General features: G+C 47.2%; 1 protein-coding gene across 2 annotated transcripts in view; it reads left to right on the forward strand.

Annotated features, from left to right (window-relative positions):
• The window catches only part of smad10a (SMAD family member 10a), a 104,829-nt gene that overhangs the window by 48,086 nt on the left and 41,028 nt on the right, over positions 1-15,715 (forward strand). For both annotated transcript variants that reach the window (XM_072490685.1, XM_072490686.1), the window contains exons 2-6: positions 1,834-2,008; positions 3,649-3,669; positions 9,384-9,617; positions 10,809-10,967; positions 13,701-13,814. In XM_072490685.1, the coding sequence (XP_072346786.1) occupies positions 1,834-2,008; positions 3,649-3,669; positions 9,384-9,617; positions 10,809-10,967; positions 13,701-13,814 (703 nt within the window). The remainder of the gene's footprint in view (positions 1-1,833; positions 2,009-3,648; positions 3,670-9,383; positions 9,618-10,808; positions 10,968-13,700; positions 13,815-15,715) is intronic.

The raw sequence follows: 15,715 nt of genomic DNA on the forward strand, positions 1-15,715 counted from the left end.
CTCCGCCCTGTCCCCGCCCCTCCGCCCTGTCCCCGCCCCTCCGCCCTGTCCCCGCCCCTCCGCCCTGTCCCCGCCCCTCCGCCCTGTCCCCGCCCCTCCGCCCTGTCCCCGCCCCTCCGCCCTGTCCCCGCCCCTCCGCCCTGTCCCCGCCCCTCCGCCCTGTCCCCGCCCCTCCGCCCTGTCCCCGCCCCTCCGCCCTGTCCCCGCCCCTCCGCCCTGTCCCCGCCCCTCCGCCCTGTCCCCGCCCCTCCGCCCTGTCCCCGCCCCTCCGCCCTGTCCCCGCCCCTCCGCCCTGTCCAATCCCCTCCGCCCTGTCCCCGCCCCTCCGCCCTGTCCCCGCCCCTCCGCCCTGTCCCCGCCCCTCCGCCCTGTCCCCGCCCCTCCGCCCTGTCCCCGCCCCTCCGCCCTGTCCCCGCCCCTCCGCCCTGTCCCCGCCCCTCCGCCCTGTCCCCACACCTCCGCCCTATCCCCGTAACCTTACCTAACCCAACCTTTTTGGACACGGCCAATCCACCTAACCTGCTCATCTTTGGACTGTGGGAGGAAACCGGAGCACCCGGAGAAAACCCACGCACACACTGGGGGAACGTGCAGACTCCGCACAGACAGTGACCCAAGGCCGGGAATCGAACCCGGGACCCTGGAGCTGTGAAGCAACTGTGCTAACCACTGTGCGACCCGTGCTGCCACTCCTTGGCACTTTTTCCCCCTCCACTCTCACGTACAATCCTCATTCCCTATCTACCCCAGGAAATTGTGTTTAACTCATTTCTTTCTCTGAGGTTTGTATTTTTTTTGAAGAAGTAACAAGTAAATTGGATAAAGGGGAACCTGTGAATGTGGTGTACCTGGATTTCCAAAAGATATTTAACAAGGTTCCGCATTGAAGGATGCATAGTGGCAGCAGTGTGTGCCAGGTGCACTGAAGCAACTCACCAAGGCTCCTTCGACAGCACCTTCCAAACTCACGGCCTCAACACCTAGAAGGAAGCGGGCTGCAAACCCAATGATACACAATAACTTGTAAGTTCCTCTGCAAGTCACTCAACATCCTGACTTGGAACTTCAAAATCAAAATCCTGGAACCCCCTTCCTAACAGCACAGTGGGTGTACCTACATCACACGGACTGCAGCGGTTCAAGAAGGCAGCTCACCCCCACGTTCCCAAGGGCAGTTAGAGATGGGCAATAAATGCTGGTCTAAATCCCGTAAAGAAAAGTGTTTTCTGTCTCCTGCCTTCCTTGAGTAAATTTGCCACATTAGCTATTTTTCAACACACTGGGACCCTTCCAGCATACAAGGAATTTTGGAATCAGAGAATTTGCAGTGCAGAAAGGAGGCCACTTAACCCATCGCGTCTGCACTGGCCCAGATGTAAATGGAAAGAAAAAGGAGCGTGGGATAATTGGACAGCTCTTTCGAGGACTGGTGCAGAATGATGGCCCACACATCATCTTCTGTGCTGTTGTTCCGCCAAGGAGGGCACCTCGGGCATTTCGCTTCTCCTTAATAATGAATTGATTGAAGAGCACTTTAGGAACTTTTGAGGATGGGGTCAAGTGATTTAAAATTCAATTATTTTCTCCCGTTACTGCACTGGTAGATACATTCAGACCTTGAAGACAATTTGGCGGACAATAAATATAATTATTTTCATATGTTCAGCAGTGGGGAGCCACAGTGAACAAAACTGTCAAACATAACGGGGTATGCTGAAGCTGCTGAGGTTTTCCCTCTTCAAGAGAATGGTTTAGCCTCACAATAAATGTACTAAAACCCGCTGATGGATAACATTGGGAACTGAGAGCATTCTAATTGTGCTTGCATTTCAGGTCGCTGGAAGGAAAGGTTTCCCCCATGTGATCTATGCCCGACTCTGGCGATGGCCAGATTTACACAAGAACGAGCTCAAGCACGCCAAGTTCTGCCAGTTTGCATTTGACTTAAAGTATGACAGTGTCTGTGTCAACCCATACCATTACGAGAGAGTGGTATCACCTGGAATTGGTGAGTGGTGAAGTCTGTAATTTCAGCACAATTCGTATTGAACAGAAACGCCAAACAGTTTTCAAACTGTTAACCTTTGTTTCTTCCCAACCCATAAATTATTTGGCACCTTTCAAATGCCTCCAGTGAGCTTGTGCATTCGGAAAGGAAGTGTTTGGGGCGAGACTGCCCTTGTTTTATTTTGATGTCTCACCCTAAAGCCTTCAGTATTTTAGAAAATTAGGTGAGAAGACCAGGCATCAAGAAGTTAACATTCAGTAAAAACGTCTTGTACTTTGCAGAATTCATTCAAAACTGAAGAGACTGTGGGAACCCCCAAGTTGATGACAGACCTACCATGCCCATACCGGCCTCCCCGAACAGGCGCCGGAATGTGGCGACTAGGGGCTTTTCACAGTAACTTCATTGAAGCCTCCTTATGACGAGCTATTATTATTATTATATAGCGTAGATATTGATTTAAGAGTGAAATGGGTAGCTATGGATATGGCTTGTTTAGGAATGCGTGGTGCTGGCCAGACCCAGCAAATGCGATTACCAGGTAAAGATGATGATTTATCATCTTGTTCAAGGGAAGAATTTCACAAGTGTTTAACATAGGGACAAGGTCACAGGTTAAATAGGCACGCGGAAAATCATAGTGATGACCATAGGCTAGAACTCTCAATATAGGGAAACTTTGGGCAGCACGGTGGCGCAGTGGTTAGCACTGCTGCCTCACGGCGCCGAGGTCCCAGGTTCGTTCCCAGCTCTGGGTCGCAGTCCGTGTGGAGTTTGCATGTTCTCCCCGTGTCTGCGTGGGTTTCCTCCGGGTGCTCCGGTTTCCTCCCACAAGTCCCGAAAGACGTGCTGTTAGGTGAGTTGGACACTCTGAATTCTCCCTCTGTGTACCCGAACAGGCGCCGGAATGTGGCGACTAGGGGCTTTTCACAGTAACCTCATTGCAGTGTTAATGTAAGCCTACTTGTGACAATAAAAAAAAAAGGGGGGGCAGAACATCAATAACTAAGAATAGGAGGGGTTCATCTTTCTAGACAATTAGATGAGAACCGGCACATTTTAAAGAAGGAAATATGAACTCTAAGTAAGGGAATCTAAAGAGACCATCTTGACTGGGATTAGTTTGATGATGCATTCTCGCTTCCCAGGAAGACTCAGCCAGCCAGCCAAGGTTGGTTTGGGAACTGGCTGCAGGAGGTCACCAGGGTGTTGTTACTGGAGCAGAATCCTAGTCAGTGTCTTATCTTCTAGGGTTGCATGTCAGGGACGTGTGGAGTATCTGGTAACCGTGGAATAAATATTACCATTGATTTTTCATCAGGGAGTCTAATACATTTTTACATTTTCTAAAAATTGCTTGACATACACTCTTTTGAACTTACATTTTATTCAACCCTACCCAGAGATTGGTTTGCAGTTCAGTTATTTTATCTTTTTGATTTTTTTTCCCTCCATCTGTCTGAAGTCCAGGTTAATGGACAGGCCATTGACTGTATTTTCATGGCTCAAAGGGGTGCAGCTCTGTAGTTACACACATGATGCTGGGTGACTAGAGGCACAGACTGCTCTCCCTCTCACTACTGTTTTCTCTTCCTCTAGCATCCAGCAGGCACTAAAACGTCTGTTTTTCTGTTCTGCAGGTCTCAGTCTCCAGAACACAGGTTAGTGCATTAAATGACTTAAATGAACCTGAACATGTTTGTAACTGCGTCCTTCCATTGTCGTGACAATGTCCTCTTGTTGTACTGAGGTACACGGACTGCGACCCAGATTATGTGATGTTTTTACTGACTGTGGAATGACTGCGCAGAGCACTGTGGATTTAAAAACGTATTTTAGATGGGATATGGGCATTGCTAACATTAATTGCCCATCCCTAATTGCCCTTTACCTGAGTGAGTAACTTGGTCATTTCAGAGGCCAGTTAAGAGTCAACCACATTGCTGTGGGTCTGGAGCCAGACCAGGTAAGGATTGTAGGTTTCCCTTCGCTAAAGGACATTGGTGGACCAGGTGGGTTTTTACAACAATCGATAGTTTCGTGACGCCATTACTGAGACGAGCTTTCAATTCCAGATTGAATAAATTGGATTTAAATTACACCAACTGTATGATAGGATTTGAACCCATGGCCCCAGAGCATAAACTCAAGTCTCTAGATTACTAGTCTAGTGATATTACCACAATGCTACTGCCTCCCCATTATTGTTCAGTAAACCTACATTAATGGCTGTGCAGGAGGTAACGGCGGATATTTCGTTTGAAGAATAACCCATCTCTCTATTCTTGCTTCTATGGATTTTTACTTAATAAGATGAAAGAATCTGGAGTGTTGCGAGCCAAAATTGGTTGAATATCAACGACAACTTGTATTCATAGAGCACTTTTAACAAAATGCAATTCCCCACGGCCATTCATCGGGAGTGTTATGACAGCAAGTCTAGAAGGCAATATTCCAGCAGAGGACAAAAATAAACTTGGTCAAAGACGTGTGTTTCTTATTTGTTTTAATTGAGCGCCAATTTAGCGCGGCCAATCCACCTACCCTGCACATCTCTGCGTTGTGAGCGAAACCCACGCAGACACGGGGAGAATGTGCAAACTCCGCACGGACAGTGACCCGGGCTCGGGATTGAACCTGGGACCTCCGTGGGGGTGTGTTTCTTGAATGAGGAATGAGAGGGAGGTTCAAATTCCAGAGCTCGAGCATGGGCACTTGAAGACATGGCCATTAGTGGTGGAGCAATGGAAATCCAGGATGCTGAAGGCAGAATTCATTGAGCGCGCACCACCAGGTTTGCGAGGCTGGAAGAGATGATGACGATGGGTGAAATCAAAGAGAGATTTGAAAACTAGGTTCTGAACTGAAAGTCGAGCTGCTGCTTAACGATTTGCCAATATAGGTCCGTAATCACAGGCTGATGGGCCAATGAGATGAGGCACATTAAGGGTGGGCCAGTATTTGTTGCCCCTCAGAAGGTGGTGGTGAGTTGCCACCTTGAACTGCTGCAGTCCTTGAGGTGTAGGTACACTCACTGTGCTATTAGGGAGGGTTCCATAACTTTGCCGCAGCGACAGTGAAGGAATGGCGATATATTTCCCAGTCAGGATGGTCCGTGACTTGGAGGGGAACCTCCAGGTGGTGGGGTTTCCAGGTATCGGCTGCAACGGCAGAAAGATCAAAGTGGAATCAAGATGGAAATTAAATTAAGATGATCTAAAACTTTGAGTCATGTTTACAGACTGAAGAGCAGTGTTCTGCAAAATGGCCACCCAATGTGGTTTCCCCAGTGTGAAGCAGACCGCGCCATGAGCGCTGAATACGATGTACTGAATTAGGGCAGCACGGTAGCATTGTGGATAGCACAATTGCTTCACAGGTCCAGGGTCCCAGGTTCGATTCCGGCTTGGGTCACTGTCTGTGCGGAGTCTGCACGTTCTCCCCGTGTCTGCGTGGGTTTCCTCCGGGTGCTCCGTTTTCCTCCCACAGTCCAAAGATGTACAGGTTAGGTGGATTGGTCGTGATAAATTGCCCTAAGTGTCCAAAATTGCCCTTAGTGTTGGGTGGGGTTACTGGGTTATGGGGATAGGGTGGAGGTGTGGGCTTAGGTAGGGTGCTCTTTCCAAGATCCGGTGCAGACTTGATGGGCCGAATGGCCTCCTTCTGCACTGTAAATTCTATGATTCTATGAAAGAAGGGCACCTTATTTCGCTGGACTAAGTGTTTGGGTCTGCGGATGGAGGACACAGGAAGTAAATAGGCAGGTGTTGCATGGCCTGTATTTGAACGGAAAGATGCTGTGCGAAGGGAAATCGGTGTCGGCGTGATTGAGTAGACAGGTTGTCATGGAGGAAATGGTTGCTTCATGATACTTAAAAGGGGGAGGGAGGCAAAGACATGTTTGGTGGTGTCATCCAGGAGGGGACACAAATGGCGGAGAATGAGTTGTCGAATACAGAGTGCTTAGAAGACGTTGCTGTGGGGTATGGATTATAACTAAATTCAGTAATGTGCCAGCAACAATTGTGCACAGTGATCAGCCACCCCCAAAAATACTGATAATCTGTCGTGCTATAAATTGTGACAGACCCCGTGTTTGTCCCTTTTGTCTTGAGTCCTAGAGCAGTAGTTTTCAACGAGTGTGTAATGAAAACTGTCCCAAGTGTTGCCTGGAAGTTTGTCCTCGGTCCTAGAATAGTTACCAACAGAACCGTCAGCACTGCACAGTCGAGAGTGAAGAGATTCACAGCTATTGGTGTGAGGATTCCCTCCAACACTGTTCAATCCAGTTAATTAGTTTTTTTTTAAAAAGCAAGGCACAGGACAGGCTGAATCACCTGTCACCATCGGATGGATCATTTGGCGTGGCCGCGTATCGTTTAAAAATATACAGCAATTATTATTTGCTGCAAATTCTTTCATTTAACGTGGGGACAATTACCTTGCCGACACAATTGTCTTTATTCATTGGCAGATTCGATTAGCAAGGGAAATCTATTCTAGATTCTCAGTTTAACCGATATCCCATAATATTTTGAAGAATCGTGGATCAAATCACTCCGATAAGTAGCATTCCCGAGTGGCCCAGATAAGAGACAAAAACCCAAATCTGAACCTTTCACCACCGAAGCCGTACTGCAAGTGAAATAAACCCGGCTTATTTCAAAGACTGAATTAGATTTCCCCAGAGTACCAAATAAACAGCCAAAGTAGGGATTGGAGAAAAAACGAAATCCAGATGTGTTTGTATTTTTTAAAAACCTTCCAAAAAGCAATTGATGAATAAGTAACCCAGAACGAGACTTTAGCATGGATGATTATCTGAATGTGTTTCTCCGCCTCTACGCTCATCAACTTGAACTGGAAGTTCTGAAACTGGAATCACTTTTAAATTTGCTTATTCGTCAGTTCTTCAGTCCTTGCCGGAATTGCAAAGCTGTATACCGTTGAAAGCAATTCGGCGAAGGTGGGAGAGAGTCTGAACTCCGTTAAATGGCTTCAATGAAAATTAATTTAATTTGCTCCGGGGTTTTTTTTTGCACTTGCACTCCTCTGGGCTGGAGCTGCCCTTTGTGTACATTCTGGAAAGGTTGTAAATTTTCTCAATCCCAACTTCCTCTTTGAACATTTCAGCGGCTCATTCAAGGGCCTGAACTGCACCTCGACATTCTTCAAGATCTAACCCTTTTACCAGAAACTGCCTTTTAAATAAACATTTACTAAATAAATATTTCCGCCAAACGTCACCCTCTCGATTTATCAAACATCTGGGTTTTTTTTTTAAAATGTCGAGTTTGTTGAGTTCAAAACGGGCGGGTTTGTGAAAGACGCAAATTACATAGATATGTAGAAGATAGGAGGAGGCCTTTTGGCCCCTCGAGCCTGCTCCGCCATTCATCACCATCATGGCTGATCATCCAACTCAATAGCCTAATCCTGCTCTCTCCCCATAGCCTTCGATCCCATTCTCCCCAAGTGCTATATCCAGCCGCCTCTTGAATAGATTCAATGTTTTAGCATCAACTACTTCCTGTGGGAATGAATTCCACAGGCTCACCGCTCTCTGGGTGAAGAAATGTCTCCTTATCTCTGTCCGAAATGGTTTACCCTGAATCCTCAGGCTGTGACCCCTGGTTCTGGACACACCCATCATTGGTATAAAAGGACACACAGCTTTGCCTTTTGCCTTTTGCCGTGTCAAAGCCATAATTAGGAATTTATTTTTTCAAAAGGGGCAATTTAGCGTGGCCAGTCCACCCAACCAGCACATCTTTGGGTTGTGGGGGCGAAACCCACGCAGACACGGGGAGAATGTGCAAACTCCACACGGACAGTGACCCGGGGCCGGGATCGAACCCGGGACCTCGGCGCCGTGAGGCAGCAGTGCTAACCACTGCACCACCGTGCCATCCTAAATAATTATGAATTTAATGTCTTTATAATTATTTTATGGAATCATACAGAAATGCACAACTTAATTGAAAAATGCGGGCAAGAATGGGAATAGTCACAAATATTGACATATTTAAGGGCAGCACGGCGGCGCAGTGGTTAGCACTGCAGCCTCATGGCGCCGAGGTCCCGGGTTCAATCCCGGCTCTGGGTCACTGTGTAGAGTTTGCACATTCTCCCCGTGTTTGCGTGGGTTTTGCTCCCACAACCCAAAAGAAAATGTGCAGGCTAGGTGGATTGGCCACACTAAATTGCCCCTTAATTGGAAAAAATTAATTGGGTACGCTAAATTTATTTTAAAAAAACATTTAACTCAACAGTTCAGCAACATTCCAAATCTATCAGAATCTTTTTCTCCCGCTTTATTTTTGAATGCAACAAACTTTGTCTATTTTAATTTGCAAGTCATGGTTTGTGATATTTTCTCTTTCTCATTATGGGCCAGGGTTTGGGGAACCCCAAAGTGGAGTTCACCTGACCCACAGCTTTTACTAGATTGTGGTATGGGGAGCACACGGTCCACTCTACAGGTGTGGGACAGCAGAAATGGAAAAGTATTTTTTAAAAGTAAAACAATGTTTATTCTATGAACTCAAGTTAACCTTTTTAAAACATACAGTGAACATCTTAGCAACCATCAATTCAAATACAACCCCCAAAGAATACAACACTAAGTAATCCTTTAAGCTTTCCTTTTAACATCCATAAGACTTAAAACTCCTTTTACCAGAAGCACATTAGGTTTACATTCACTACTGAGAACACTTTTATAATTCAGAATTCACCAAATGATCAAGAGATAGTCTTTTCATGGCAGAGAGAACAGCAGTGCACCTGCTGGTTTCGGCTCCAACACTGAAAACGAAACTAAAACACACCCTGCAGCCTGCTCAAAAACGAAAGTAAAAAGCTGACAGACAGCCCAGCTCCACCCACTCTCTGACATCACTGCAGTAATAAACACCCATTTCCTAAAGGTACATTTCTTAAACACCCATTTCTTAAAGGTACTCTGACGTGACACTCACTGACCATGCCCTTATTTTATTCAATTATTTGTAATTTAAGACGGGCATTAAAAAAAATTAATTAAATAAATATAATTTGTGATTTGTTGCTGGCTGTGCCTTTCAAATCTTTCTTTTTCAATGGTCTGGAACGGCAAATATCTTTGCAGAACGCACCAACGTTCCATCTCCGTGGAGACAGGACACCGGGTGGCCATTGTGGGGGGTTTATGAGCAATTAATTCAGCTGAAAAACGGTTGCTGTGCTGCAGAGTTGTTTCTCTCATTGAAGTGTGCCGTGTTACTGCAAAGGTTGGGAACCACTGCCCTCCAGGACTGTCTCCTCCTGCTTTTGTCGTCAGTCTGGTCGCTAACTGAATGTCATCTAAATTGTTTCCTTTATGTGTGTGTGTTAGCTCCGCCCACTCGTTTGGTGAAGGATGAATTTGTCCACGAGTGTGTGCAGCTAGATGGACCGCAAGTTATGCCACATCCTGAAGATCATGGGCTTCAGTCTGTCAAACATTCAACTAGCACGCAACCATCTTCTGAGACCTACTCCCAACCTCTACCACCGCCAGTACTTACCTTAGCAGAGGCGTCCAGAGCAAGCGTGCACAGTTATCCCAACATTCCAATGTCTCCTCCTCGTAAGTACAGTATGTTTTATCAACTTCATCACGAATTGCCAAACAGTTTTGCTGCAGTGTTAGTGGGTTAAGTGGCACGGTCAAATACCTGCCAAAATGCTGTTTGAAGGCTTTGGTGAGCTTGGCATGTTATGGATGGCACGGCGGCACAGTGATTAGCACTGCTGACTACAGCACTGAGGACCTGGGTTCGATCCTGGCCCCAGGTCTCTGTCTGTGTGGAGTTTGCACATTCTCCCCGTGTCTGCATGGGTTTCACCCCCACAACCCAAAGATGTGCAGGGTAGGTGGATTGGCCACGCTAAATTGCCCCTTAATTGGGAAAAAAATAATTGGATACTTTAAATGTATTTTTTTTAAACTTAGCCTGTTGCACCTCGGAAAAATCCAGTGATTCGAAACAAACCTGTTGGACTTTAACCTGGTGTTGTAAGACTTCTTACTGTGCTCACCCCAGTCCGACCCAGCATTTCCACATTATAATTAGGGCAGCTGAGGATCTGGACAATGTACTGCTTAGTACTGGCTACCAGAGGACATTCTGGCACCTTGCGTATGCCGGATTACAGTTGGTTAGATTCTGCACTTTTGTGCCATTATTATTAATGGAAATGGGACTTAAGAAATAGTAAAAATGTTTAGTTCAGACTGTGTACCTACTTGCAGGATATTTCATTATGCTTCATTCCGAACGAAGACCTGTCCTGGAATGGTCCAGTGCTTTGGAATGGTACATTAGAAGTAGAACTCTCCTCCACTTCTCTTTCCACCCCACTCCCGTCTCTCTCTCTCTTATGCGCGCACTACTTAGCTCTGCTGTGTGTGCTTGCATGCTTCTTGCATGTCTGTCTCTCTCCCTCTTGATCCTCTTTTCTTCCTGCATGGAGTAGTGTAAGTGAGTAAATGTAAATATCGCCATAGTCCCAGAGGACCCGGGGGCTGAGTTTGAGAGCTGACTGGAGGTGATTTAACTTGAGGGTCACCACATCTCGGGCGAGTGGCAAGGTTGAGAATGCGGAGCCTTCATGAATAATCTCCGGCGGTACGGGAATAGTTAGCGTCACTCCACGTCACTTATCAGCCGTCCAACCAAATGAGCTATCACATTTGAAGTATCTTGATCGACGAATTGCTTCATCATTCATAAACTAAATTTAATTAACTTCAACTCTTCTTCTCCCCCTCTTTCAGCTGCCAACAATTCTCTCATTTCCATGAGTCACGGTGAGGGATTGTTACAGATTGTCCCACCACTGCAACAGATGGCACCTCCTCCAACACCGCCACCTCCTGCCCCTCCTCATCCATCTCAGCAGAACGGATATCCGCAGCCAAAACAGTCATACCAAAGTAAGTAGCGAAACTTCATGGGCATTTGTAAATGTGGAAATGCCTGGAAACGGAGAAATCTGTTGGTGGTTGTAATTGGTCGTAAAGGTTCCCTTCATAGTCTTCCAGGGAATTTTCACAGGAGGTCCACAATGAGTGCAGTCGGTGGTCGTACTGATTAACAACAAATTTTCCTGAAATTAATTCTTGGAGTCCAAGGAGATTAAGATTTATCATAGAATTTGCAGTGCAGAAGGAGGCCATTCAGCCCATCGAGTCTGCACCGGCTCTTGGAAAGAGCACCCTACCCAAGGCCAACACCTTCATTCTATCCCCATAACCCAGTAACCCCACCCAACACCAAGGGCAATTTTGGACACTAAGGGGCAATTTATCATGGCCAATCCACCTAACCTGCACATCTTTGGACTGTGGGAGGAAACCGGAGCACCCGGAGGAAACCCACGCAGACACGGGGAGGACGTGCAGACTCCGCACAGACAGTGACCCAAGCCGGAATCGAACCCGGGACCGTGGCCCTGTGAAGCAATTGCGCTATCCACAAGGCTACCGTGCTGCCCTTCTGAAAGATTGTTCCAGTCCTTAACTGGTCTTGGTGTTACGACACCCTGGGCGAGTGCACGGTCAACGCCAGGCCCCGGAGTCCCAACACAAGTGAATTCACCAATAATTTGCATAAAGTTTCTCAGATCTTTAGCCCTTGATTGCCCCAGTGAGTTACAGGCACCAGATTTGTAAGTGAAACACAACAACTGTTTATTTATAACAAAAATGGAGATAAGACGTGCAATAATTACACTAGAATTTATCTAATTCTAATAGATTGGAATTCTAATCTAGTAGATTAGCCACTTCCCCTGCCGCCCCCCCCCCCCCCTTTACCGTCCCGCCCTCTACCCAAACACACACACACGTCATACGCGCAGAAGGAGGGGAAAATAAGAGGATTAATGTGAGATGGAAGATGTGTCTTTGCTTCGGAGTGGCCAATCCACCTAGCCTGCACACCTTTTGGGTTATGGGGGTGAGACCCACAAAAACACGGGGCGAATGTGCAAACTCAATACGGACTGTGACCCGGGATCGAATCTGGGTCTTCAGTGCCATGAGGCAGTAGTGCTAACCACTGCATCACCGTGTCTCCCCCAGGGTCCGTCTTAAAGCTGTAGGTCATATTAATTGTCCAGGTACAAAAAATATAAAGACAAAATAGCAGAAAATAAAGGGAATACATAGTATACGTGGTGCATAGTGGTTATCACTGTCGCTTCAAAACTCCAGTGTCCCAGGTTCGTTTGGGTCACTGTCTGTGTGGAGTCTGCACGTTCTCCCCATGTCTGCGTGGGTTGCCTCCGGGTGCTCCGGTTTCCTCCCACAGTCCAAAGATGTGCAGGTTATGTGGATTGGCCGTGATAAATTGCCCTTAGTGTCCAAAAGGGTTGGGGGGATGGGGTAGAGGTGTAGACTTAGGTAGGGTGCTTTTTACAAGGGCGTTGCAGACTCGATGGGCCGAATGGCCTCCTTCTGCACTGTAAATTCTATGATAAAACCGGGTTTAAACAGGAGAGTCCTTACATTGGAGAAAACAACATTTGCAAATTAAGCAACTAGGGATGGATGCCGCTGGAGTTGGTGAAAAGCCCATTGAGAGGATCAGTGCTGGGGTCTGAGCCATTTACAATCTATGTCAATGACTTAGCATAAATGATAATGATAGCATAAAATTGCAAGGAGATATTGACAGACGAGGTGAATGGGCGAAATTGTGGCAGATGGAATTTAATGTAAGCAAGTGTGAGGTTATCAATTTTGGGCCAAAAATGTATAGAGCAGCGTACTTTATAAATGAAAAGAGATTAAGTGCAGTGGATTTCCAAAGAGGCCCCGGGGGTTCAGGTGCATGGTCCTTAAAATGCCAGGAACAAGTGCAGAAAGCAACCAAAAAGGCGACAGTCACGATGACAAAACCGTTTTGAGGGAAAACCTCTTTACCCAGAGAGTGGTGACGGTCTGGAACGCACTGCCTGGGAGGGTGGGAGAGGCGGGTCTGGAACGCGCTGCCTGGGAGGGGGGAGAGGCGGGTCTGGAACGTGCTGCCTGGGAGGGGGGAGAGGCGGGTCTGGAACGCGCTGCCTGGGAGGGTGGGAGAGGCGGGTCTGGAACGCGCTGCCTGGGAGGGTGGGAGAGGCGGGTCTGGAACGCACGGCCTGGGAGCGTGGTAGAGGCGGGTTGCCTCACATCCTTTAAAACGTACCTGGATGAGTACTTGGCAACGTCATAATATGCAAGGCGATGGGCCAGGTGCTGGCAAAATGGGATTAGGTAGGCAGGTCAGGGTGTCTTTCATGCGTTGGTGCAGACTCGATGGGCCGAAGGGCCGCTGTAGTATTCTGTGGTTCTGCAAAATCCCCTCCGAGTCACACACCATTCTTACTCTGAAATCCATCACCGTTTCTTCATTGGCGCTGAATCGAAATTCTCTTTGAACAACACTCCCTACCTACTCCACATAGACTGCGGCAGTTCAATAAGGCAGCTCACCACCACCTTCCTGGGCAATGGGGGATGGACAACAAATACTGGCCTTGCCAGCGATGACCAATTCCTGTCAAAGAATTAGAAGCATCCTATTATTAAGTCTTTGCTTTCTGAGTTGTTCTGTGAAATGACCAACAGGAATTTTGGAGATGTTCATTTGTAACAGACTTGGTCAGTATTTTTCCTCTTCCGCAGATACTACAGCAACTTGGACCGGCAACAGTACAGCAGCATATACACCAAACATAGTCCCCCAGCAAAATGGGCATGGGCATCACCAACCCGCACTCCATCACCCCAGCCATTACTGTGAGTACATCATGCCTGTGTGTGTGAGAATTTAAATACTGAACCAATTTTGAACACCATATAATTGGCAAATCCAAAACTTAATTCCAACACCATTTTCACATGGTCACTCCCTTCGACACAGTTTTGCACTGCATTATTATGTGAATGTAGCTCCATAAAAACGTGTGCAATTACGGTCATTGTTCTACAACAAAAACAGGCCCTTCGACCCCTGCGCCAGCGATCCAGCACCTATCCTAATCCCATTCTCCAGCCTTGTTTGCAATGGCATTTCCGGTGTTCATCTATATGCTTCTTAAATGTTGCGAGGGTTCCCACCTCTGCCACCCTTCCAGATTCCCACCACCCTCCAGGTGGCCTTAACCTCCTTAAATCTATGCCCCTTGGTTATTGAACCCTCTACTAAGGGGAAAAGTTCATTCCTATCTCTGTCCCTCATAATTTTGTACATCTCGATCATAAGACCATAAGACATAGGAGTGGAATTCGGCCACTCGGCCCATCGAGTCTGCTCCGCCAGTCAATCATGGCTGATATTTTCTCATCCCCATTCTCCTGCCTTCTCCCCATAACCCCTGATCCCCTTATTAATCAAGAACCTATCTATCTCTGTCTTAAATACACTCAGTGATTTGGCCTCCACAGCCTTCTGCGGCAAAGAGTTCCACAGATTCCCCACCCTCTGGCTGAAGAAATTCCTCCTCATCTCTGTTTTAAAGGATCGTCCCTTTAATCTGAGATTGTGTCCTCTGCTTCTAGTCTCTCCTACAAGTGGAAACATCCTCTCCACATCCACTCTATCCAGGCCTCGCAGTATCCTGTAAGTTTCAATAAGATCCCCCCTCATCCCAACGAGTACAGACCCAGAGTCCTCAAACGTTCCTCATACGACAAGTTCTTCATTCCAGGGATCATTCTTGTGAACCTCCTCTGGACCCTTTCCAAGGCCAGCACATCCTTCCTTAGATACGGGGCCCAAAACGGCTCACAATACTCCAAATGATGTCTGACCAGAGCCTTATACAGCCTCAGAAGCACATCCCTGGTCTTGTAATGTAGCCCTCTTGACATTAATGTACCCCATTAGCCTTCTCTGCTCTGAGGAAAACAACGCCAGCCTATCCAGCCTCGCTTCAGAGCTGAAACGTTCCAGCCCAAGCAGCATCTGGTGAATCTCCTCTGCACCTTCTCTAGTGTAGTCACGTCCTTCCTACAATGTGGTGACCAGAACTGGACACAGTGCTCCCGCTGGGACCTAACCAGTGTTTTATACAGCTCCATCAGAACCTCCCCGCTCTTATATTCTATGCCTCAGCTAATAAAGGCAAGTATCACATATCCCTTCTTAACCACCTTATCTGCCTGACCTGTTGTCTTCGGGGATGTGTGGACATGCACCCCAAGGTCCCTCTGGTCCTCTGTCCTTTCTACCGTTCATTGAGTATTTCATCGCCTTGTTAGTTCTCCCAAAATGCATCGCCTCCCACTTTCCGGGGTTAAATTCCATTTGCCACCATACTGCTGATCTGACCAGCCTGTCTATATCGTCCAGTAGTCCCAAGGCTTTCCTCCACACTATTTACACCACCAATTTTTGTGTCATCTGCCAACTTACTGATCATACCTCCCACATTCACACCTAGATCATTAATATACGCTACAAACAGCAAGGTACGCAGCACCGGCCCCTGTGGCACGCTCCAAGATACACACAGGCTTCCAGTCACAAGAACAACCTTCGACCATCACTCTCTGCCTTCTGCCACTAAGGCAATTTTGGATCCAATTTGCCAAATTACCCTGGATCCCATGCAGGACGGCTTTCTCTGTAGTTTCTGTTGTTGCATACAATTGCTATTATAAGTCCATCTTTGATTTTGTACCAATCAGATGTTTTT

Source organism: Scyliorhinus torazame, chromosome 26, assembly GCF_047496885.1.
Source record: "Scyliorhinus torazame isolate Kashiwa2021f chromosome 26, sScyTor2.1, whole genome shotgun sequence".
Taxonomy (NCBI): domain Eukaryota; kingdom Metazoa; phylum Chordata; class Chondrichthyes; order Carcharhiniformes; family Scyliorhinidae; genus Scyliorhinus; species Scyliorhinus torazame.